Below are 25,374 nucleotides of genomic sequence, written 5' to 3' on the forward strand. Positions count from 1 at the left end.
AAGACTAACAGCAAGGAACTCTTGACTTCTTAGATCCCCACAGCTGCCCCCAGAGCTGCCGTAAGCTCATTCCTTCTCCCCAGTGCCCAGAGCAAAACCCCACAGCATCTTGTTCTGATTCACTGACTTAATTTTCTAATCTCACTATTTGTACAGCCACACCTAGCTGCGGACAATCTAGACAAAATCCATGATGAAAATGGGAACAATCTGTTACACATCGCTGCGTCACAGGGGCACGCAGAATGCCTGCAGCACCTCACCTCGCTGATGGGAGAAGACTGCCTCAACGAGCGCAACTGGGAGAAGCTGACCCCGGCGGGCCTGGCCATCAAGGTGACTGCTTGGGGGATGGGCCCGCCCATCAAGGTGACTGCTTGGGGGCTGGGCCCGCCACAGCTCGAAGCAGTGGCATTGCTGTGTTTGAAGATTCCTTGTGAGCTACGGTGTTAGAAGGGAAAGAGAGGAAAGTGGTTTATGGAGCAAAAGCAAGTGAACACATTACATTTAAAAGAGTAATCATTTCAGTCACTAACTGCTTTGAGATTTTGAGATTACGTTCCAATTTATTGTCCAATGGGAGTAAGCATCAAACAAACTAATAAAGAGGAGGGAAAATGACATGTTGTGGTTCTAAGAACCTTTGTTCTTAGAGGACTGCAATTTAGATCTTAACCGCACCTGGATCGATGAGAGACTATTTTTTCCCAGTGTGAGGATAATGAATAAGACAAATGAGGAAAAGGTGTGTTGTAAGGGACGCTAGCACTCAGGAGTATTTCAGATAATAAAGTGAGCTTTAATGGATCACATCTGAAGTTTAAATGTCTTCAGTCTCAAGAGTTGTTTAGAGTATCAGTGCTGAGTTTGAGTCTAGCTTTTGGAGAGCCCAATGTGCCGTCAGAAGCTACACACATTAATACTGACAGGGATAGAGTTAAACCCTCGAAACTGTGATACAAAAAAATATGGACTTTTATAGCACTGCAGTAAGTGCCTCTGCAAAATATAATACATCACTAGAAGATTAGCTATTAAACTAAAATTACTTTTAAGATCTTTGGCAAATAAATGTAAAATACAGTCATATTTATTAAAAAGCCAAAAGTGAAGTTCAGGGAAATATAATCCATCTTGTGCTTCTGCATATGTACTTTGCTTTATAAAATCGTTGTGTCTTCTAAAAGCTGAATAATCACAATTTTTATAAATAGAATTATATTGAAATTGATCAGGGGAACTTGTTAATTAAAGAAACCTACTTGTGAATTCACTAAAGAACATGTTACCTATTTGAAAAACATTCAGTTGCTTTTCTACCCCTAATAGATACTTTATGAAAACCTAAATTTTTGTATCTTAAATTTGTTGGCCATTCAGTAAAGTTCTATACATTAAAAAATATTTTCTATTTTATTTAATTTTGTTCAATTAAGCAAAGTAATTAGTAAGATCTGACTTCAAAAATAATGTAGAAAATAACACTTTCTTTAATAAAATAAGAAATCTATAACCCTGGTGGATATAATTTTCCTTTGGTTGTGAATGATGCTATGTCAAATTAAGCGCTAAGCTGCAGAAAGTCATCACAAAGAAAGAGAAGTCAAATGTGAAGTCAAGGCTTAGTATACTTGAATTCAATGTGTACCGAGTTTACCAGGTACTGCATTAGGCACTGGCGATACAAATTTGAATAAAACACAGCCCCCACCCTTAAGGAGCTGATAGCTGATGAATAGGGCAGGTAAGTCGTCAGCAGTACAAGTGCAGGATATAGTCCTGTGGGAAGATAGGGGTTGGGTATGGCCATTAATGGGCCTGTGTCTGGGATGAATAAAATATTCTTACAGTGCCAATAAATGTTGAGATTTGCCTTGCTGTTTTAGTGTTTATAAAATACAGTTCTCATTAGTCTTCCTGACTAATGGTGGACTATTGAATATCTCCTAACTGTATAGTTGGATGGAAATTTTTTTTTCTTTATTTATATAAAGGAAAAAATGCTTGTTTTGATAGACTAAAAATTTCTGAGTAGGAAGGTACCGAGAAACTTAGTGATCATTAAGCCAACCTTCAGCATGAACACCTTCTGTGGTGTCCATATTATGTGTTAATTCATTCTTAAACTCTTCCAGTCAGCATAGTATTGTCATCACATAATCAATGTGCAAACAAATAGCAAATATTTTTTTAATTTGTTTGAATGAAAAAGATTTCAAACCCATATAACTCAAAAGCTGTTATAGATTTGGGGTCTCGGGCTTTTGATACTTTACTCCTGGACAGTGATTTGAGAAATGGAAATGGTCTTCTACTCCTTTATTCAATCTAGAATTTACGAAAGCAGTAAATACAAACATTTTATAACAGGTCCCACCCTCTTTAGAAATCTGTCCTGCCTCAGTCCATTCAGTGTATTTTGATGGCTGTTGAGGAAGTTGAGCGAATGCTAAGAAGTCATCATTCTTCTGTTTTAGGATCTTGTTTTTGACACCAGTAACCAACTGGTGGTGTTTCACCTCATTAAACACAGTTCTGAGAGCCCTGCTGTCATTAAGGACAAACAAACTTGGTACAAATGGGCAGAAGTTGCTCAGATAATATGACTTCGCTGACAGGAAGCAGAGTCAGAGATAAAATATCAAATGAAAAGATTACCTGAGAAAAGGGGCTTTGAAGTCATATCAGGGCTAAGAACATCTCTCTCCCACTCTTAAACTCCTTAAATGGAACATAATACATTTTACCAGTTACATACAGAATTTATTGAGTACTTCTGTGGGACCCAAGAGTAGCTACCGTGGGAGTTCAGAGTATTATTGAGTGCCCTTTAGAAATGGTTAAGCGAAGTAATTGGAAAGAAAAATTTCTAAAAGGTGAGAGCAGTCTGTTTTCTAAAATGGGGACAGCAGGAGGAGTTATTTTAGGAGCTAAACAGATTTGGAATGAAATAACTTCAATTCCCTTTCATTTCTCATTCAGTCCTTCTGATTAAGCTCAAAAGCAAAGTGTTGATCTGGGGGTAACATGACTTCAAACACTTACTGACATTACTTTTTAACATAAAGTGAGTGACCCCAGGCTCAGAGACTTTGGCAGGCAAAAATCTCCTGCTAGAATTTAATAACATTTTTTTTGTTTGTTTTCTTGGTATTTAGAAGTATGGCAGGGGATATTGGTTTCAAAGTCATAGTAGTGATACAATGTTTCCTTCTGCCTTTCTGACAGCATTTTATTTATTTTAAATGTTGCCTCCTTGACTAACCAGAGCTAACAGACATCTAATAGAACACTCTACCCAACAATAGCAGAATACACATTCTTATAAAGCACATGGAACATTCTCCAGGATAGACTATATGTTAGGCTACAAAACAAGTCTCAATAAATTTAAAAGGATTGAAATACACAATTATGTCCTTCAACCATAATAGAATGCAATTAGAAATCAATAACCTAAAGCAATTTATGGTGTTTCATACGTATGTGGAATTATACTCCAAAATAATCAATGTGTCAAAGAAGAAATCACAAGGGAAATTAGAAAATATTTGGAGATGAATGAAAATGAAAATACAGCATACCAACACTTACAGGGTGCAGCTAAGGCAATGCTTAGAGGGAGAGTTATAGCTGTAAATGACTACAATAAAAGGAGGAGAAGGGGGAGAAGAAAGACTTCAAATCAGTAGCCCAACCTTTCACCTTAGGAAACTAGAAAAAGAAGAGCAAACTAAATCCAAAGCAAGCAGAAGAAAAGAAACAATAAAAATCAGAAGGAAAATAAATGAAACAGAGAATAGAAAAGTAATGGAGAAAATCAACAAAACAAAATTTGGTTCTATGAAAAGATAAAAAGAAATGATAAACCTTTAATTTAGTTAAACTGACCAAAAAAAAAAAAAAAAAAAAAAAAAAAACAAGAGAGAAGATGTATTACTAAAATCAGAAATATTGCCTCACATTTCTGTGTTCTGTGTGAATACCAGTTTATAGAAATCATCTTGCCTAGTAGATAATCAATGTGGTTCTCATTCCTTTCTTGTATTAGTGTTTTGATTGTTGTTTTTAATCCTGGTAGAAAACATTTGGCATGCTCAAGTCATGAAATTTAAGGAAATTCTACAATTAAGGGATTATACATAAAAGGATGGCGGGGGAGGGAGTTCACAAAGGAAATTGCAGTGTCCTGGGGACTGTAACAAGTGGGCACAGTTACTGCCCCAAATCCTGAAGAGGCTGAGAAAGGAGTGGTGATAAGAACCTGAGACAGAGAGGGCTGAGTAGAAAGGACTGGATGACTTTTGCCCTTTGACTGGTGGAGAGACTCCCCTGGCCAATAGCAACCCCACAGAAGGGAAGCCAGGAGCAGAGAGGACCTCAAATTCACTCTCCTTTCCTGATCTCCTGCCACTGCTCTCCGTCAGCCAAACCAGCCAGAAGCCAGGGGACCAGGGAGCCAGCCATACATACCAGCCTCTCAAGTTAAATATTAATACCTTCAAGAGAGTAGAATCTGCATGTGAATAGTTGGGAGTTCCATTATCCAAATAGGATAAAATGAAGAATGAGCAGATTACCTCCTTGTCTTGCTTTTAGAATAGACTTTTTCCCTTGAGAAGTTAAATGTTAGGATTCTAAAATAAAGAAAGAGAAAATAATCCTATTATACTAGTTCAAATGCTACCCTCATTGAAGCCTCCTCTGGCTCCCTGCCCACAGTAGCTTTTTTCTCTTGCACTAAAATTCCACATTGTACAAAGCAGGAAGGCAGTTGAATGTTTCATTTGTCTGACAAGAGTTATTGTGAGAATCTAAGAGAGTTCTAGTAATAGAAGATAACGAGTATTGTGTGCTTAGTGAGTTTACATGTTTTATCTCATTTAGTCTTCACAGTAACTTTATGAGATAGTTACTATTATCCTTTCTGTTTCACAGATGAGAAAATTGAATACCAGAAAGATAAAGTAACTTGCCCAAGGTCTTGTAACTCGCAGATTAAGGATTTAAATCCATTCTTGAGTCTGGGTTTTAATCACTAGGTTGGTTATATTAATATATATCACATTACTCATTAATATATAAGTGTATGGAAAACTCTCTACCATAACATGTATGGACTATATTTTAACAGTTTACATGTTTTGATCATGTTTTAGAACTTTCACAGTTCCTGAGAGTAAAAACCCAATAAATGTTTAAAGAAGGGAGAGAAGTTTAAATTTTAAAAATTATGAGAATATCTGGCTTTATAAAACCCTTCAAAGGACTGCAAGAAAATCCTACTCTTTTTTTTTTCTGCCTACTTTTTTTACTTTACTATCCCTCTTGATCCTAATGTTCAAGAGGGTTGGTGTCCTAAAAAATGTGAAAGTGTGGCTATTTTACTGTCTGTAGCAATAGTGTTATCATTTATACATGATAAGTGATAAGTAATATTTCCCTTTTTAATTTTTTAAATATTTTACTGATTAAGATATTCACTTACTTAATGAAATTTTTTATTTCAAATATGAATTTGTTAATTTTTCACTACCAAATATGATACTTTGGGATTTGGAAATCAGTTGCTCTATCTTACAAACTTTAATTAAAGAATAATAACTAATAAACTGACAATACCAAGTGTTGGATTTGGAACAACTAATAATAGAGTGCTCATATGCTGTTAGTGTTAGTGTAAAGTGGTCAACCAGTTTGGTAACTTTTTTTAAGTCAAATATACAACTACCATATGACCCAGAAATTCCAGTCCTAGGCATTTACCCAGGAGAAAGAAAAGTATATATTTACAAAGAATATTCATAACAACTTCATTATCACCCAAATGGAAACAATCCAAATATCTATCAGTAAATTATTGAATAAACAAACTATGGTATATTCATACAATATATACTTTGCAGCAATAAAAAAGGAATAAACTACTGATATAAACAGCAACATGTTTGCATTTCAAAGACATGGTGAATGAAAGAAGCCAGACACAAGAGTGCATGCTCTAATCTATTGGGACAGAAATTTTATCAGTGGCTGCCTGGAGCAAAGGTGAGGAAGATGAGAGTCAAGGGATACTAGAAAACTTTTTGGGTTGATGGAAATGTTCAATATCTTGATTGAAGTTGTAGTTACAGGAGTGTTTATATTTGTTAAAAATTCATCAAACTGTATACTTAAAATGAGTACATTTTATAGTATGCAAATTATAACTTAAAGTGATTTTTAAATAACTGACAAAAAATATTAAGTGTATTTAAGTAAAAATTCTGCAATTTACTTAGATCCAAAACCACAGATCAAGAACATAATATAGTAGATGATGTATTTATAGTGTAAATAAATTAAGCCAGATATAAAAGACAAAATTCATATGATTTCTTTTCTTGACAAAATCACCATCTTTGAAGTATTTTTCAAACCTGAATTACTTTGAATTTCTTTCTCTTTCTTTCTTTTTTAAAATCTAGAATGGTCAGTTGGAGTGTGTGCGCTGGCTGGTGAGCGAAACGGAAGCCATTGCAGAACTGAGTTGTTCTAAGGATTTTCCAAGCCTTATTCATTACGCGGGTTGCTACGGCCAGGTATGATGGAGTTTTTAAGTATCTTCACTTTGTATGCCATGTAATCTTCCTCCTTTTTTTTATTAGTCCATCAACTTCCAAACATAAGAAATCATCAACAATGTATCCAAAGATTTATAAGCAATGATATTCATTGTTGCATTTTTTAATGAAGAAAAGTTTTAAACAGCCTAAATATCCCAAGATGTAGGATATTGGATAAATAATGAATCCACATCTATTGATTGAATTTAATGGGAAAATGTTCATTACATAATATTAAATAAAAATATATGATACAAAACTGTTCTTATAAATTAGTACCAACTTAGAATTTTTTTTTCCAACTTAGAATTTTGAAGAGAGAGAAAAAGAAATAGTAAATAAGACTAGAAAAAACTGTCACAGCATGTTTATAATAGTTATCACTCAGAGTGGAATTACAAGTGGCTTTTATTTTCTATTTTTTTTTAATTTTTTAGTATTTCCCAAATTTCCTACAATAAACACATTTAACATTAACTAAAAGAAAAATGACATATTTTCCTGAACCCAAAGTTACGAAGAAAATCTTTATAAGACATTAATCAAGCCTTGCTCAATTAAAGATGAGCAAGCCTACAAACTACATGGCTCTCAGTTACAACCCACTTCCCTGTCAGGAAGTCCCAGTGTTAGTAATTGGTATACACAGATCACAATCCAGTGTATATAATAAAAAAAAAATCACTACCTCCCTTTGAGGGGGATGGGTGTGAATTATCTTTTTAAAAAAATTGGAACCACAAAATTCCAGTCTCAGTCTTAAAAAATAATAAAGTCAGCACTGTATTAAAATAAATTTAGTCATATTTGTGGCAAAGAAAATTGCTTCTCATGAATATAACTATATCCCCTTTGGCTTCATAAACTTCCCTAGTGGAAGTAAGTTGTGGTATTATCAGCAAGAATTATGCTTTGCTTTTTCAAGTGTGATGATCTCAAGTTCAAAATATGGGCTTAAGAATATTACCACTGTTACCAAAAATTTGGTACTTGTCCCGGAGGCCAAACGAAGAATGAGGACAAGTGGTTTGAGAAAAAGGAAAGAGAAGTTTATTATTATTAATAATCTGCCAGCAAATGAGGAGGATGGCAGACTCCTGTCTTAAAGAACCATTGCCTGCCCCCCAAGCAGAAATACAGAGCTTTTCAAGGGGGTTTTCAGCTTCAGGCTATTTCTGTTTAACTATGGTTGGTGGTGCTGGTCGACCTTATCTCCAGTAAAGAAAATCCCATGACTTTTGCCCAGACAATTCTGTTGAGCCATCTCCTGTGGTTTAAGATACTAGAAAACAAAGAACAAAGAACATTCCTCTGCCCCTCTGATTACTGGCATTGGGCAGGAATGCAGGTTTTAATTCCCAAAAAGAGTGTGGAGCAGCGGGAGGTGGGTAAAGAGACAACATGTAATACATTTTGCCCTTTTTCAGGCCTTTACCTGTGTTACATATTCTCACTGTCAATTTTATCCTTCCTTATCTATGGGAAGAGGGCGACATAGTCATCAAGCTACATCCTGCTGAGCTGGGGTGATGTTTTAGATGGAAGGTTTATACTTTTTATGCCATTAATCTTTCTGGTTTGTCAGAACTTTAGCAATCAATTTACAAAAATAAAGAATGCAACAGATTACCAGGTGAAACGGGGCATAAGCAACAACTACGACTGTGAGGACTGACAAGGTGAAATGGGGGATACCTGATAAGAGATTTTACCCGCTTGGTTCTAAGCCACCGTTAGGACTCTGCGTCCTTGCTGTCACCCTGCACACAATGTCTGATACAGGGCTGGGCAAGAAAGACACATGGGACCTCTGAGTACAGAGCTATTAGTCACACCCTGTAGGTGATCTGAGAGATCAGCTTCTGTTTGTTACTTTGCACCGAACGAGGTTTAGGATGACAAACCCAGCAGTGAGACAGAGCAGCAGAAGAGGTGACAGTCTGGGAAATCCTCACTATGGAGTTGTCTCTCCATCCTATGGACAGAACAAATAACCAAAGAAAGGTTAGCAAAAATATCAACATTTTCATGTTTCCTTCTTCTTAAACAGATACTTTAGATTGCCTAAAGGCTAGCTCATCCACCAGGGGCGTGGGTCCTCTTCTGCCATGGGACACCTTTTTACTCTGGTATGATGGACCCAAGGTTTTACTCCTGACAATTTCAGCAAGGTGCGAGTTGTTAGAGGCACTTTGTAGGGTCCCTTCTACTTCTCTGCTTCCAACTGGGGCGGGAACCTGAAAGAGGCAAACTCATGCATAGTGGTTAGTATCTGATATATTGCTTTACTCTGTTTTTTCATTTATAGTTATACTACCCTACTTACCTCAGGGTGCTAGGATGGGTATCCCATAAACTATTTGATAGGTGCTTAACATTCACCTGCTTCTAGGGGCTGCCCTTATCCGGAGGAGGGCAAGTGGCAACACTCTATCCCACTTTAGCTGGGTTTCCTGCATCAGTGTTGCTATGGTTTTCTTTAAAGTATAATTCATTTTCTCCATTTTTCTGGTAGATTGAGGTCTCCAGGATGCGTGCAATTTCCATTCTAGATGTAGGGCTTTGCTTACGTGCTGAGTTACCACCAATGTAAAGAAGGGTCCATTAGCACTCTGTATGGAGGAAGGGAGCCTATACCTCAGAATGAGTTTCTTCAGGATTCTGGTAACTTCAGATGCTCTCTGCATTTGGGTAGGATAAGCCTCTGCCCATCCAGAAAAGGTATCTACTAATACAGGCAAGTATTTGAAGTTTCCATATGAGTGAAATCGATTTGTCAGTCATCGAAAGGGTGGGTTCCCATATGTTGGGTTCCCTCTGCAGCAGGTGGCTTTTCTGCCTTTGGATTGTTTCAAGCACATAAAGGGCAGCTCTGAGTTATTTGTCAAGTGGGGTCCTCTTAAATGATATCCCACCAAATCCATTAAGGCATCATGCCCATAGTGTGTGCATTCATGTAGGTGCCTCATAAGGGGCCGAACCAAGGCTTCAGGTAGAAGAATGAATCTATGAGAATTCTGTCTCCACTTAGCTGTGTAATCCCAAGTGTCAATGCCCTGGTCTTTAGCTCTTTTTTCATCCTCATTAGTGTAGTGAGGTTTATATTGATCTAAATCTAACCAGCGTATCAAGGTCCCAAGGAACAGATCACCTTTAGCGGCCTCCTTTTTTAGCCAGGACAGTGCATGATGGCCATCTGCTTGGGCTCAGCCACAGCCTGTATCAGGGCCATTATTTCAGGAGCATACTTAATATCCTTATTTCCTGCCATCAGGAGCCCCCTTTCCTTCCAAATGACACCATGAGCATGCACAACCATAAAAGTTACCTTTTTTCCTCTGGATAACTAGAAGAGATCCCAGTCTGGTTCTGGCATCGGCTGATCTGCCACTGACAGTGGGATGTCTCCCAGCATCAGTAACCCTGCCATTCCTAAGAACTAGTGCAGTTGTCCGCTGGTTCCCTTGCTAATTTGGAATCCCAAATAAGTAACATGCTGTTTGAAATCTGCGCATTTTTGGGTGATACTCTATAACAGAATCCCTTGGTCCAATTGCAGGTTCTGCAAGTCCCTGTCTAAGCTCTCACTAAACAGGGTAGGAGAGTTTTTAAACCCCTGAGGCAACATGGTCCAGCAATGCTGTAAGGTCATCCTAGTCTCAGGATCGTGCCATTCAAATGCGACTGAGTACCCTTCCTAGTCACTTGTACAATATCATTAAAGGGATGTGGATCTTGCATGAATCTATACTCATTGGTATGGAGAATTTAAATTCTTTCTGCATGTCCTGGGGTCCCATTAGCCCATATGACCTTACTTTTTGGTAGACTTCAGGAGGAACAGAACTTGCTTATTCTTGCAACCAATGATGGGCAAGTCTGCTGAGGCCCAAACTTCAAAATGAACTGCTCCACAGTGGCAGCCTCCTGTGTGCTTCACCAGGCCCTGGTGTTCAAAGCCAGCAGGAGCTTGGCGGCACCCTCGGAATAGCTCCCAGTGCTCCTGCTGCTTGCCCAGCTCCAGCATAGCCAGCGAGAGTATCAGGGTTGCCAGAGTCTATGACGGAGCAGCGCCAACTCTGGTAGTGGCTCCCCTGGGCCTGGCTCCTGGGCCCACTGTGATGGGTTCCTCAGCCACCACTTCACCTCGAGCTGCCTCGCAGCTGCCTTGCCCCGTGCCCTGCCTGGCTCACGGAGCGCCGTGCATGGTGGCTGGTGCCAGGGGGTCGAGGTGGCAGCCACGGGGGGCTCTGGACCACTTCTGCCCACTCAGCTTGGCAGCGGTGGCATTCCTGTGTCAATTAAAAAGTCCACTGATCGAGTCCCCACTATCAGTCGGACCCAGGGCGCTGGTGGGGATATTTGGATTGGAGCCACTAGTGAGGCATAGAGCCCTGGGCCCCCTTCTCCATCATCTGAGTCCTGGACTGTCTGTTCTTCTCTAGTGTTATATACTTTAAAGGTGATACCAACAATCTACAAGGGATTCATGCTAATTGCCCCTTCCACACGCTGTAGTTTCCTCCGTATATCTGGAGCACTCTGCCCTATAAAATTCATATTAACCACACATATATTCCAGGGGCCTCTGAATCCACATCTGTGTATTTCCAGTATGCCTGATAGATGCATTCACCAAAATTCAGAGAGATCTTCATTTGCTTTTTGTGAAGCCCCTAGTCTGGTATTGCCGTAGTGGAAATTGCCCTGCCCCAGCTACAGGTACCCTCTGGCCAAATTGAGTTCCCTGCCAGGTCTTGAAAGGAGAGACCATTCCCATGCCTGAGTCATAGCCCAGTGGATGTGGAACTGAAGAGTTAGTTCCTGTCACACCCACCCCAGCCCCTAGCACAGTGCCAAGATAGTGGCAGCAGTGGTGGCAGATGGTGGCAGTTGCCCCAGGCCTAACTCTGCATGGGTCAACTTCCCTGGCCAGTCATGGGGCTCCAGCGGGGGTGGGAGGCCGTGGCAGACAGGGCAGTGGGGCCCCAGCAGCACAAGCTCAAGCACGGCCAAGCGCACCTTCGCCGCCAGGTGTGGAGCTGGTGGCCAGGGAGTGGGTTCTGTGAGGTTTGGATTGAACGGGCTCATGAAATCCAACCTGGTTAATTCCTTCCCAGTTTATCAGCGGGATCTGACTGTCCTTACCATTAATGTTGTCCCAGGCCTTTCAGCCTCTATATTATTCAATTGCATGAAAGATTGTACATATGGTATCTTGTCCCATTTACCTGACCTTTGACAAAATAATTCCAGTTGTAAGATAGTGTAAAAATTTAAGGTTCCATTCCACGGCCCTTTCTCATACTCCTCCATGCACATTGGCCAAGCAGTATTACAGTAACATCATTCTCCTTTTACGCATAGACTTATGGCTATAAGTTGACCATTCAGCCAAGATTCTCCCCAAGGGGGGTTTCAGATGGATTAAAAATAGAACCTCTCATGTTGAAACAAAATTCACAACAACAACAAACACAAGTTGACAAGTAGACGATATAGGGAATTCCCAATGCAAACGATCTCAAATGTCAAGGCCTTACCAAACAAATGGGAACCGTACAAACGAGAACCAAATGCTCCTAATATGAGAACTGACTTCTGCTAATCCAAAAGGGATGAATTCCCCAGGTTCCCTAGTTCTACTCAACTATGACTTCCACCCCCGTGGTGCCTACAAATGCCCTACCACGGGGCCGGAAGGTTCACAACCTCCCCAAATGGGTCTCAGCGTGCACCCCATGGAACTTACCAAAAGGGTTCAGGTTGTGAGGAGTTGCACCTAATTTGGGGAGGGAGAGACGGGAGTTCCCTGGAGCTAAACAGGCTCCAGCAGCTGCTGGGGTGGTTGGTCCCTCCCTCTCTCACCCCGAAAAGCCGGTGCTCCTACTGGAGAAGACCTGGGCTTGACCCAGGGCTGCTCCCCACCTCTTCCAGCTACGGCAGCAGTCACAGGGTGTCATTCCACTGAGGCGCAAATAGGCCTACCTGGGGACACCGCATTCTGTTACCAAAAGTTTGGTACTTGTCTCCGAGGCTGAACAAAGAATGAGGACAAGTGGTTTGAGAAAAAGGAAAGAGAAGTTTATTATTAATAAAAATTTGCCAGCAAATGAGGAGGCAGACTCTTGCCTTAAAGAAGCATCACCGCCCCCCCCCCCCCCCCACACACACACACACTTTAAGCAGAAATACAGAGCTTTTCAAGAGGGTTTTCAGCTTCAGGCTACTTCTGTTTAACTGTGGTTGGTGGTCCTGATCAACCTTATCTCCAGTGAAGACGATCCATGACCTCTGCCTGGATGATTCTGTTGAGCCATCTCCTGTGGTCTAAGATACTAGAAAACAAAGAACTGAAAACACTTCTCTGCCTCTCCGATTACTGGCCTCGGGCAGGAATGCAGGTTTTAATTTCCAAAAAGAGTAGGGGATAGGGGGTAAAGAGACAATTTATAATACATTTTCCCTTTTTTCAGGCCTTTACCTCTGTTATACCACAATTTGGGGGAGTCATGTTAGCCCTGGTAACTTCAGTTAGTGTATATATTATGTATACATATAACATGTTGCCTATGTGTGCCAGCCACCATGCCATTAGATTTTTTTGTAAATTATCTGATTTATTCCTCAAAACAACCCTATGAGCTTGGGCGTGGTGCCTCACGCCTATACTCGTAGCACTCTGGGAGGCTGAGGCAGGAGGATTGCTTGAGTTCAGGAGTTTGAGGCCAGCCTGAGCAAGAGTGAGACCCCATCAATACTAAAAATAGAAAAATTAGCTGGGCATCTAGCGTGCACCTGTAGTTCCAGCTACTCGGGAGGCTGAGGCAGGAGAATCACTTGAGCCCAGGAGTTTGAGGTTGCAGTGAGCTATGATGACACCACTGCACTCTACCTAGGGCAACAGAGCAAGTCTCTGTCTCAAAAAAAAAAAAAAAACTTTATGAGATCTTGTTTTTATCTCTATTTTATAGATGAGGAGACTGAAGATAGAAAGTTAAATGACTTGCCCATGATCTACTGGCCAGTAAGAGCAAAGATGAAAATTCAATTCAGCTCCTCTGACTTCAGGGCCAGATTCTGTTTTGTCTCCATCTGTATAGGTAATTTGTACAGGTTATTTACAGTGGCATTGATTTAACTGAGGACTTTTTTTCAGTTTTATCTAAGAATACATTGTGGTATTTGTAGTACCTTACACAACTCACTGAAGGAATGAACAACTGTACTAAGTATGTGAAATGAAGAAAGGAGCAGACAGAACATTTAAAATTTGTAAAAGCTGCTGTCTTCGAAATATTATAATTACTCTGTTTTCTTTGTGCATTGTACTTACTAGTCCCCATCCATAGTGTCCTAAAAACTAACAGTCCTAGTTCATAGGCAGCAGTCCATAAGAATGCCATTCTTTGCTTATATAGATGGTCCCCTACTTACCATGGTTCGACTTATGATTTTTTGACTTTATGATGGTGTGAAAGAAAAAGACATTCAGTAGAAACTATACCTTAGATGTTGAACTTTGATCATTTCCTGGGCTAGCAATACGCTGTATGATACTCTGTCACAATGCCAGGCAGTAACGGCAAACCACAGCTCCTGGTCAGCCATGTGCTCATGAGGGTGGACAACCAGTACTCTACAGTGTAGGGACTGCATTTTTGATGTAGCAATAGTTTCCACTTACATTGGGATTATCAGGTCTCTTTGTAAGTTGAGGAGCATCTGTATTGGCAAAAGGGAAAACAGAATTTTCAAATGACCAGAAGAATTTGATCGCTTCTAATCTTCATATATCATCTTCCGTATAAAACAGAATTTTATTAAATTGCGTAAATAATTGTTTCATGTCCTTGATTTCATTTGCTTATATAAAGCCTAACGAATTTTAGATATTGGTGCAAAGGCTGCCTGTACTTTTGGTAGAGCTTGCCAAAGAAAGGGAGGAAAGGATTGCATGGCTGTTCTGAGACCTCAAGTAAACAATTGGGCATTCGGCACTCTTTGTCTTGGGAAATGTTGCTTATTTATGCCAGTTTCTTTATTCAGCTCTCACAGCAGGTTTCTCATAATTTTGAAACTATTGGACAGAACAAAAAGAAAGTGCCCTTTCTGGGACTGGTTGGGTGAGGGTGTGATTTTCTTGGCTGGACTAGAGGAAAATATGGAAATTTGTGACCTATTTGAAAAGCTGTGTCAAACATTTGCTTCCTGCTAGTATCAATCTTCAAGCTATTATTTCAAGCTGATAAGCATTTTTTATGACCTAAAATACAGCTTTGAGGGGGGCACTCCAGCAGCACCCTAAGGAGAGCATCCTGCCCAAGTGGAAAATGTAGAAGCCCATTAGAACTGTGAATTCTGATCCGCCACAGTACACAGCCACTTATGCAACAGATAACCTGCAGAGATGCTGAACTTGGAACCATGACAAGGCTAATATTTTCACAAGGAAGACTGTTATTGAACAGTTTTTTAATGGATTCAGCACATGCAAGTTTTTCTACATCAAGCAGGCACTTGAGTATGTTCTGGCTTTGTTTCTTCAGTAAATAACTCTGGAAATCACAGTACAGAGGAAAATTCCTCTCTTGGTTTATTTTAGTTGCCCTCTGCCCTTCATATAGATTCCTAAAGAGTGGGTTCTATTTGACTCCCAATTTGTGTTCTTTTTCTTGTAAAAATTACCTTTAAAGACTCCAGTACCATGGGGTAGCCAGCAGTTTTTAGTGGTCTCCTGGAGTGATAGATCTTTAGGTGATAAGAATCGATTTTCCTCATCTTGACACATGAAGTCTCAGCGGGGGCAATTATTTCATTGCCTGATTGTACCTAGCAGGACGAGCCACGGGCAGTGTGCCAGTGGAAGCCTCAGAGAGACCCCAGGAACACGCGGGGGTGTCCTTGGATAGGCCTGCTCTGCTGTCCCTTGAGAAAGGCATTGCTGGCAAAACAATTGGGACAGAATTATCTCAATTCAAAGCTACCGCTTGTGTAACCTGGGCTGTTCTGTTCAAGCGTGATGGCTCAGCTTGTCTCTCCCAGGCTCTCACAGCAAATCCCTGCCCTGAGCTGCTCAGCGGCTTCAGGCTGTTGTTCACTGGTCATTGGTCCAGTGGGCTCCGTGTTACTTGCAACATCAAACATCAGATCTATGACTACTTTTGTTTCTGAATCATTCACATGACTTTGGTCAAGAGATTCTTTTACAAAAACAACCTGCATCATAGCATTGAGCATTTACTAAGAGCACCTTTGCCTACACCGTGTTTATTCTACATTTTAAATGTTTACCCTGATATGGATTTTTTTAAAGAACACTCTTTGAAGAATGAAAAGGCTCGTCAGCAATTCCTAAGAATGGTCATGAGCAGTGACAGGCACGCTGGCGAGGGGGGGCTTCCACAGGCTGTGCTGCTGTTGTTGCTTTTCCACAATTTACTTGAAAAAGGAGAAATATTCCCTTGACTTTATTGTTTCACAGTGATGGGACAGAAATAAGGGAACAGTGCTGAAAGTGCTGATTGCGGATGAAAGCAAAACAGAAAAACCTTGGATTGGTATGAGCATGCATCTGTTCTCCAAGTACTGATCTTGGAAAAGCATAACTGACACAGCTCCACAAACCCACAGATGGACAGGCAGTTAATCGTGACTTCTTTGACAGCACAAAGGGAGCATGTCGTTTACAGAGTCAGCAGTCGTGGGAGAATGAGCAGTTGTGGACATTCGTGCTCAGAAGAGAGAAAACAGAGTTATGAAGAATATCAGTTCCTAAGTCAAGCTGTCTTGGTTTTAATCCTAACCCTACCATTTACTAGCTCAATGGCCTTGGATACTTGTGTTTTAAAAAAGAAACAGAAAAGAAAAGGTCTCCCTGGACCTCAGTTTCTCTATCTGTAAAATGGGGATAATGGAACCTTCCCCACAGGGTTATTCTGAGGACTGAGAAAAGCCACATTGCCCAGCGCTTGGCAGTCACTAGATAAATGTTGGATATTATGACTATTGGATCTCTTCCAATTTATTGTTTTTATTGCTATCAGTATTATTCAACTTACTTGTTTTACCATAAGTAAAATATAACAGAAATTTGCTGAAGAATTGTTTAGGTCATAACCTATTTAATCAATTCCTAGACGTAATTGTTTAAAACATTTTACCATCTCTGGATTCTACATGTGTCTTATAATAAATGACACAATGAAATTATTGTTGGCCATTTTTTTGACATTTTAACATCTCAAAAACTGGAATGAGTCTTGTAATTGATGGCATGTTATATTTGATCATCTATGATCACAGAAAAAGCTGACTGCGTTAGAACTTACGGTTATACCACACACTGTAGACATTTTATTGATACCAGCAATAAACCTGTGACATACTTTTCAATTACATTTTTATTAGTCTTTGTCTAGCCAATCTCATAGGTTAGATCAATTAATTGCCTCTTTAAACAACTTTGGTTGCCCTTAGGAACACATAAAATACAACATTAAAACAGGTTACAGAAACAGCAGAAAATCCCTAGAAGAGGAAACTGGTACATGAGGGACATTTCAGTCAGTAGATGGAAGTTGAGTGGTTAGATGGATGTGGGTGGATGGATGACATGGAGAGGCGCGCTGTGACACAGGTAGTACAGAGGGCTGCGCACAGTTGTGACTGCATTCGATGCTCTCCGAAAGCAGTGCTTATGGGGAAATGAAAATCTGAAGTTACGTTCTTCCTTTAACATCTTCTTGCAGATACAGAGAGAGGGAGAGAGAGAGCGGGAGAGGGAAAGCACTCACTAAAGGGCTGAGGGGAGGTGCACACCACTGCATAGGTATCCAATATGCATTGCATTAGTAAGAGCCTTCTTAGTGGGAGAAAATGGCCATATTTGTTTTGTCCTCCTTATGAGGTATTTGTCAAATATATTACTGTTTGAATTACAGGACTGTGTGTCTCCACAGGCATGTTCTCTAAAATCACAGCAGAATTTCTCAAAGTGCATGTTAAATAGGCTTTTACCAAAACCAGAGGTTTTAGACATCTCCATACTCATCTCAGAAATCCTAAGTGTTGGTGGCTAGAAGACCAGGTGCACAGCCAGCCGGTCACCATTGGTGGTACTTCTCTGCACCGTATGACGGGAGATTTATGTTTCCGTGTCATGTTTCATGGGAAAAGCCAATTTCATATCATCTTATTTTAAATTCTTACTCTTAAATTGTCCTGCAGAGAATACAAAACTGGATTTGAGGTGCTGGGCAAAACCCATCTTGTTCTGAACAATCAAATAATGACTCTTCCTTTATGTAAGTCTTGCATATTGAGTTGGGTAGAATCTTTAATTGCAAGGAAGAAGAGCTATCCATGCCATTATAAGAAAAGAAAGTAAGTAGGTTATTGTAATAACACAGATTGAACCTGACTGGGAGAGCCGTTAGGAGCCAAGGCAACTCTTGCCTCACACAGGCCTTGTGGGATTTGTTTTCCCATATTATCAAGCCTCTGCAAAGTCCGAGGCCCTAGATTCTCCCCCAGATTTCTACAATGGGAAAATTCCTAGTCTTGTGCTCCATGGCCTATAACCCCATTACTAAAATCAAAGCACTGTGATCTTAGTAAAGTGCATTTTTTGTGCATGTGGAATAGATATTCCCACCATAATATTTAATTTGGTCTGAAATATATGGAAATACACCTAACAAGAATGTACCTATAAACCATTTTGAAATATCTTAAACTCCTCTGAGCTTTCCTTGCTAAAGAAGGAAGCCTCTAGAATATCAGAGAATACAGCAGGTCCTTGAGTGATGTCATTTTGTTCAATATCATTTTGTTATAACGTTGATGAGAAAGGAAAAACAATATGATTCATGGCTGGAATCTGTCTGTGTGGAGTTGGCACATTCTCCCCATGTCTGCGTGGGTTTTCTCTGGGTGCTCCAGTTTCCTCCCACATCCCGAAGATGTACATGCTAGGTGAACAGGCACGTCTAAGTGGCCCCAGTGTGAGTGAGTGGGGTGTGCCTGTGAGTGCACCCGTGACGGGGTGGCCTCCTGTCCACGGTGGCTTCTGCCATTGTGCCCTGAGCTGCTGGGATGGATTCTGACCACCACTACCCTAAACTGGAATAATTAGGTAAATAATTATCTTACTTATTTTTATTAATCTTTCTTAAATGTATATGTAGCTGACATTTATTTCAGTGTTTAATATGAAAAGTGTTTGATCTTTATTTAGATATTTAGTGATGTTTTTATGACCAGAAATATGCCATTAGAACTTAACTCTTGTTTATATCAATGAACCTTTGGTAAAATTGGTCTTGTTGTATGTCATTTCGCTTAAAGTCACAGTTTCCAAGAACCTATCGATGGCATTAAGTGGCATTTATTGCATATCATTGTCCTCTCCCTCAGTTTTCTGATTTATAAAATAAGGCTGTTTACATTGGATGATTCCCTAAAATCTCTCCCCTCTGCAGTTTTAAGAGGCCATGATTTAATATAATGGAGCAAACCAAGTCACTATAAGTTTGGGAATGACCCATAGAAGAGGATTTGTTCCCCATATGGTAGGGCCAGCTTTTTCACTGGTAGAAGTACAGCAACCTGCCCCAGTCCAGTTTCCATGTGTCTTAGGCATTAACCTCAAACTGGTTGGTTATATCTTTTATCCTGAGATACTCTCACTCATCCAGATTTTTAAAGAGTTAGGATCATGGAGGCTGGATGTGGTGGCTCATGCCTGTAATCTCAGAACTTTAGAAAGCCAAAGTAGAAGGATTGCTTGAGCCCAGGAGTTCAAGACCAGCCTGGGCAACATAGTAAGACCTCGTCTCTACCAAAAAAATAAATAAATAAATAATCACGTGGTACAATCATCTATCTCCAAATAAAAGTAATCCAATATTTTCCTACCTAATTAGGAAAAACAAAGGAAGTGGTTTTACCTCAAGCATGTGAAAGTATCACCTGCTCTGATCCAAATATCAGCATCAACTTTCTCCAGGTTTGCCCGTGAAGAAGGTTGAGCACCTCAGCTTATCCGTACCTAACTTGTGACTCCCAGCCCCAGCCTCCAGGCCCTGTTCCACCTCACTCTCTCGGGACCCTGGAGAGTTTCATTTTTTACAGTCTGTCTGCTTTTGCAGCTAACACTGGCCCTGCTTTCCCGGGTGCATTCTTGGTAGGTTGTAGGCATTGATTACATTTTTCTCTTCCTGCTCTTTAGGGGTCTTACTCCTTGCTTGCTCATTTGGGAAAAGTATGGTGCGAATGTTCAGTCTGTCCCTGCTGTCTCAGATACCTTTATAAACAGCGCCCTGTTCCCCAGCATCAGAGGTGAAACATTAAAGAGTTGGCTGTTTTTATCCAACATTCCTTTAGCAGATTAGTTGGCATGTTCGGAAGATGAAGGCAAATTTAATCCAGAAAAGTATAAAAGTTCATGACCAGTTCGAGCAAATAACTGGAAAAAAAAAATCCTTTAAAAGGCTAAGAAGAAAGAAGTTCAAGGCTATTTCAAACACATGATCATCTTTTTAAATGTCAAATTCCACCCACTAAACTTCATGCTGTTGTTTTTACCACCCTCATATTTTTTTAACTTTATGTTTAATTCTTCTATTTTAAAATAGTGAAATCCCATCCCCCTGCTTCTCCAAAGGCCAAGCATAACATGAAAATACCACAAACACTCAGTGGGTAAAACGCAAACGGATTATGACAAAACATATGACTTTGCTTTTGAAAAGTTTGTGTTCAGTGCTTTTGGTTTCCTCCCTTTAACATGAAGGAAGGTAAAGCTTTACCTTTAAAATGCCACCAACATTTGGTCAGAAAAATCAAGAGGGTCCTGGTATTATTCCAGAGAAATTATCTTATACTTAGCAACGTAAGGCATCGCCTCTTTTTGTAAGCCTGCAGATTGCAGGAGCCATGGGATTGGGAAGGCATCCCTTATGTTTAATTATGAACTTAAAAGTAGAGGCCAGTTATCTCAATAGTCTAAGTTTTATGGTAATATTCTTGAAGCCTACAGGCAGTATAACACAGTAGCAAAAACATTGCTTTGGGAGCCTTGGAATCAAAAGACCGGGATTCCCATTCCAACTTTGGATCTGTCTAGCTCTGTGTCTTTGAGGAGGCATTCAAACCTTCTGTGAATTTATTTTCCCATCTATAGAATAAGTAAAACAAGAGCACTTCCAAGGCAACTTTCTGCTCTTAAAATTCACTCCTCCTTTTATTTCAGTCAAAGAGTCGTGGATTTTCAGTTCATACTGATTGGGAATTTTCTCTTGCTATGAGAAGCTTTAAGCTTTAAGCTTCACAAGTTAGAGTTTTGTTTTCCTCTGTCTTTATATTTGACTTCTCTCATGATATTCTGTTAATTCCAACTGTGTTTGTGTTTATAGGAAAAGATTCTTCTGTGGCTTCTTCAGTTTATGCAGGAACAGGGCATCTCGTTGGACGAAGTGGACCAGGACGGCAACAGCGCGGTTCACGTAGCCTCTCAGCATGGCTACCTCGGGTGCATACAGGTACACGGGCCCTGCTGCTTTGCAGAGAGAATTGCATGTATCAAGTAATAAAAAAAAGAGTTGAACTTTTGTTCACTGGGAGAATGTCTGTATTAAGTCGCCTTTTATATTATAGTAGACAATAAGGAATTATATTGATTTATTTGTATTTCTCGAAAGCCACACAAATGTAGGTATGTGTAGCCCTAAGAGTTTCTCCTTGAGGGTCGCAGAGTGTTAGGGACTTTTCCTGCTCCCTAAACACTACTCTGAAGTCCCAATGCTGAAGACAATAGACATTAAATGCCCCCATGTTCTCAAGACACCAGGGAAGCCACAACCACACGGACGTCTCTCAGCCTGTCAGGTGGCAGACGGTTCACGCCCTCACTGGCAATCTCTCCTTCCCAGGAATATGAAAAAAAGGACAGATTTTTCATGAATGGATTAGAAGAGTTTTTCTAGTAGGGAGCGGTAGTCTAGGAAAAGAATACTATGGTTTCTCCCTTTTTCTGTAGTAGGATTGAGTTTCTCAAAGGTGTTCAAAAAGGCCAAGAACTGGCCAGGGTGGCAAGGCTTAGCTGCTGACCCTGTCAGCGCTTGGGCAGCACAGCCAGGGCCTTTGTAGTCCAACCACTCCACCCAGCAGCCTCAGGGTAGCCCAACCTGTCTTTCAGATAGTGTCGTGTCCAGTGCGTGCAATGATGTCAAAAAGCCGGGGAGGAGAGCCACAGGAGAGGGGACAGAGGCTGTGCCCCTGCCCCAAGCCGCAGCAGGGATACTCCAAGAGGGGGTGGAGAGAGTGCGGGGCTCCTGTGGGAAGAGGAGGCGGCGTCTCCTCCTCCACCAAATGCAGGGCTGCCCGGAACAGAGCCAAACGCAGTGCCACCATCTGAACAGCACGGGGTGGGAGAGCCCAATGGGGTGCGCGTCTCCAGAAGAGTTTGGGGTGCGTGTGAACATAAAAAGCAAAGAGACCTTTTCACCTAGAAAACGGTGAAGGGCTCAGCACCGGAGAAGAGAGAGGCCCGCTGGAGGAAAGGAGCCGGGAGAAGGGGCGAGGCAGTGTGAGGAGAGGAGAGGCTTTGAATTAGAAATAAAGTTGAAGCTTGGACTTGGCCTGGAATTTTATTTCCAAACATAAATCATAGCTACCAGAATCAGACAAATCCATTCTTACTGAAAATGACCCATCATCTATGGATTGTTCCCACAGCTGCGTGAGATGTAGGAAAGGGAAATGACAACATATGGTTGAAGGTCATGTTCAGAGAAAATACTTCTACCTCAGCAAGTTCATACGGTTCAAAATGAGTGTGTATGTAACATACAGCGTGTGACACATTTGCCACGTCCAAGAAAGCAGCACTCTTTGTAGCCATATCTCTGTGCTGTTTTCCTACGTGGCGAACTCAGTGTGCTCGTTTATACGACAGGTACTTGCTGAGTCCTGCTGCGGCCAGGTGGACTATCTAAAACAAAGCTGGACAGGGAGAACCCGTTGCTCAGCCAGGCAGAGAGGACTTAGGAAAGGCCAGGAGAACCTAAGAGGAAAGTGTACATATGAAAGGCAAGAGATTAATAAAAACAAAAAGCAGAGGCCACAGCAGAAATCTCTCTCACACGAAACTACTCTTTGGAGAGCTAACTTGATAGGAAATATTCCAAGTATCTGAAAGTTGCCCTATTATTGTTGGCAAAGCATGCACCTTCCAATTTAAGGCACCAAGTTCTAAAAGGAATGATAGGAAATTAGAGAGTACATAAAGGAGAGAAATTTAAATTCTTCACTGAGTCTGCTGAAAGATTAAAGAAGTAGCGTTATTTTTTTTTTTGTGGAGGAATCGTAACTGAACAAACACTGAAAACTACACTTTTCCATTTCACAAAACGCTCTAATATTTAAGAGTCTTGAAATAAACCTTTTATCAGCTAATAAATGACTGAAAGGCAAAGAAAACCAGCTGGTATCACTAATTCTCTTTGAGATTTTAGTTATTTTTCTTTTTATTATGTGAAGAAAGACCGTCTGTCCTTCCAGGGCATTCATCACTCCACTTTACACAAACGAAACTTCTGGCACTAGATGCCACGCATGTGAAAACTTGGATAATCACAAAAGAGGGTCTGTCCACTGGGTGTAAGATTAAAAAACACAGATAAAAAGAGACTGAAGTGAGCAAGGGACCCCATGAGATGAGGAGGGGGCTGAGTAAGGAAAACAATGGAAAGAAAACTGCAGAGGTCAGAGTCGAGGGGGAGTAATGGCAGCCTGTGTTTATACTGCGTCTCTTCGAGCACCGCGAGAGCTCAGTGCTGACACAGTCTCTGCGACACTCCCGTGAGGTAGGTGGCAGCGACTTTATGGTGAAGTGACCTTTCATGGGGAGTGATCATAAACAAAAGGGAAATGAAGCTTCTTGGCAACCTCTGAGTCTAAGTAGTCTAAGAATTTACTACAAACATTGCTTGTAGGGAAAAATGCTACCCCCTAGCAAAATAAATCCGTAGGTAGAGTAGAGTAGAGCAGATTGTGGCGGTTGGTTAATTCTGACATACCAACTTTTTGTGGAATCTAATGATATCGCAGTATAAACACAAAACAAGTGGTTTGGGTTTTCTTTGAATTATTGATTCAACAATGCTCTATCAAATCTCTCTCTCCTCTACTGATGATACCTTGGCCAGATTCTATAACTTTCTGCTTGCTTATGACAATTAAAATTTACTCCAAACCAGTTTAAAATCTCAATGTTATTTCTGATTCAAAACATTCTTCTTCCCAACCCAGATTAGACTCCAGGTTCAAGGGACTTGGAGTGGGCAGTGAGGCACGATCGGTTTTTTACACACTTTCGCTCCTGTTGCCCCCTCCTTCTGGGCTGTGGTGTCAGGGATACAGAGGAGGTATGAAGGGAGAAAGTCAAATGCCTCTTTGCTTAACTGGGAAAGGCACGGCACTTCTCTGACAGTTGTCACTGCTCCTTTGGCAGACTGTGGCTGCTGCTACCCTCTGTGGCAGTCCCCAGGTGCCGTCTGCTGGGAGCCAAGGGTAGGGTGTTCAGAGGGCTCTCTGGAGCCTCACGCTGGTACCTGACATGGGCGATCTGCCCCAGCTTCACCTCCTCCCCCCCCCCCCCCCGTGGTGCTGCCGGAGAGCCCTCTCCTGGTTAGTGGGCTGCCAGCAAGCTCACACCAGGCTTCTTTCTACAAAGTCTGCTCGATCCACGGACATACTTTGCCGTGGCACGTAGCGGGGGTGGGGGCTGCGTCACAGCCTCTTGGCTCTCTGCCACGTCATTGCTCTCCAGTTCCGTTCACTCCGATCAGGTGGGCTCGGCCACAGATCAGCAAGCGTCATTCCCAATGCAGTGCCCAGCGCACGAGCAAATAGGAACAGGTAAAATTCCACTCTCCCTGTCTTACAGGCATCCCTGACTTTGTGAATGATTCCCTTGGAGCCCAACCATCAAAAGGAACAAAACACCCCCCCACAAAGTCTGCACTGCATATCTGATAAAGAAAAGGACGGTACAGACAGCAGAACCCCCCCCCTTGCCAGCCCCTCCTCCTGTGGGCCTCGGCTGGGGATCGGTAGTGGCAGGCTGGGGATCGGTAGTGGCAGACGTGGTTCCGCTACGTCTCTGCAGGTTCTGAAGGGAGGTGTCTGATACCACCACCTCCGGAGGGTCACTGGTGGCTCTTTTGTATGTGCTGCTGCTCTGCCCAGCCCCCGACACCATGGGCTCTGATAACTGGTTTTGGAATAACAAGAAAAGTCCCAGTCAACGTTCTGTTACAGTCATTAAAACATAGTGTTTAGAGGGAGGTCCTGATACAATCACGTCTCTGCGTTTTCTGACAGACCTTAGTTGAATATGGAGCAAACGTCACCATGCAGAACCACGCCGGGGAAAAGCCCTCCCAGAGCGCCGAGCGGCAGGGTCACACCCTGTGCTCCAGGTACCTGGTGGTGGTGGAGACCTGCATGTCGCTGGCCTCGCAGGTGGTGAAGTTAACCAAGCAGCTAAAGGAGTAAGTGGCCTGTTGGTCCCATGAGAACAAAGTCTGACTTGTCAGTGTTGTGCTTTGGTTTCAGCCAAGTGCTGGGGTAAGCCACCTTCATTCCAGTTGCACAGGGAATTCCTGGCGTTCTCCTCGTCTTCTCTTCCTCCCGCCCAAGTCCTCACAGCCAGGGCTCATGCTGAAGGTGCCATCTCTGCGGAGGCAAGATGATACTCAAACAA

The 25,374-nt window shown here is 41.5% G+C and overlaps 1 protein-coding gene across 1 annotated transcript in view; it reads left to right on the forward strand.

Annotated features, from left to right (window-relative positions):
* Nucleotides 1-25,374, forward strand: part of SNCAIP (synuclein alpha interacting protein) — a 75,974-nt gene that overhangs the window by 34,582 nt on the left and 16,018 nt on the right. Inside the window, 4 exon segments of the mRNA XM_069492154.1 lie at nt 157-336; nt 6,468-6,581; nt 21,023-21,148; nt 24,993-25,162. Of these exon segments, the coding sequence (XP_069348255.1) occupies nt 157-336; nt 6,468-6,581; nt 21,023-21,148; nt 24,993-25,162 (590 nt within the window).

The sequence above is a fragment of the Eulemur rufifrons genome, chromosome 17, assembly GCF_041146395.1.
Source record: "Eulemur rufifrons isolate Redbay chromosome 17, OSU_ERuf_1, whole genome shotgun sequence".
NCBI lineage: Eukaryota > Metazoa > Chordata > Mammalia > Primates > Lemuridae > Eulemur > Eulemur rufifrons.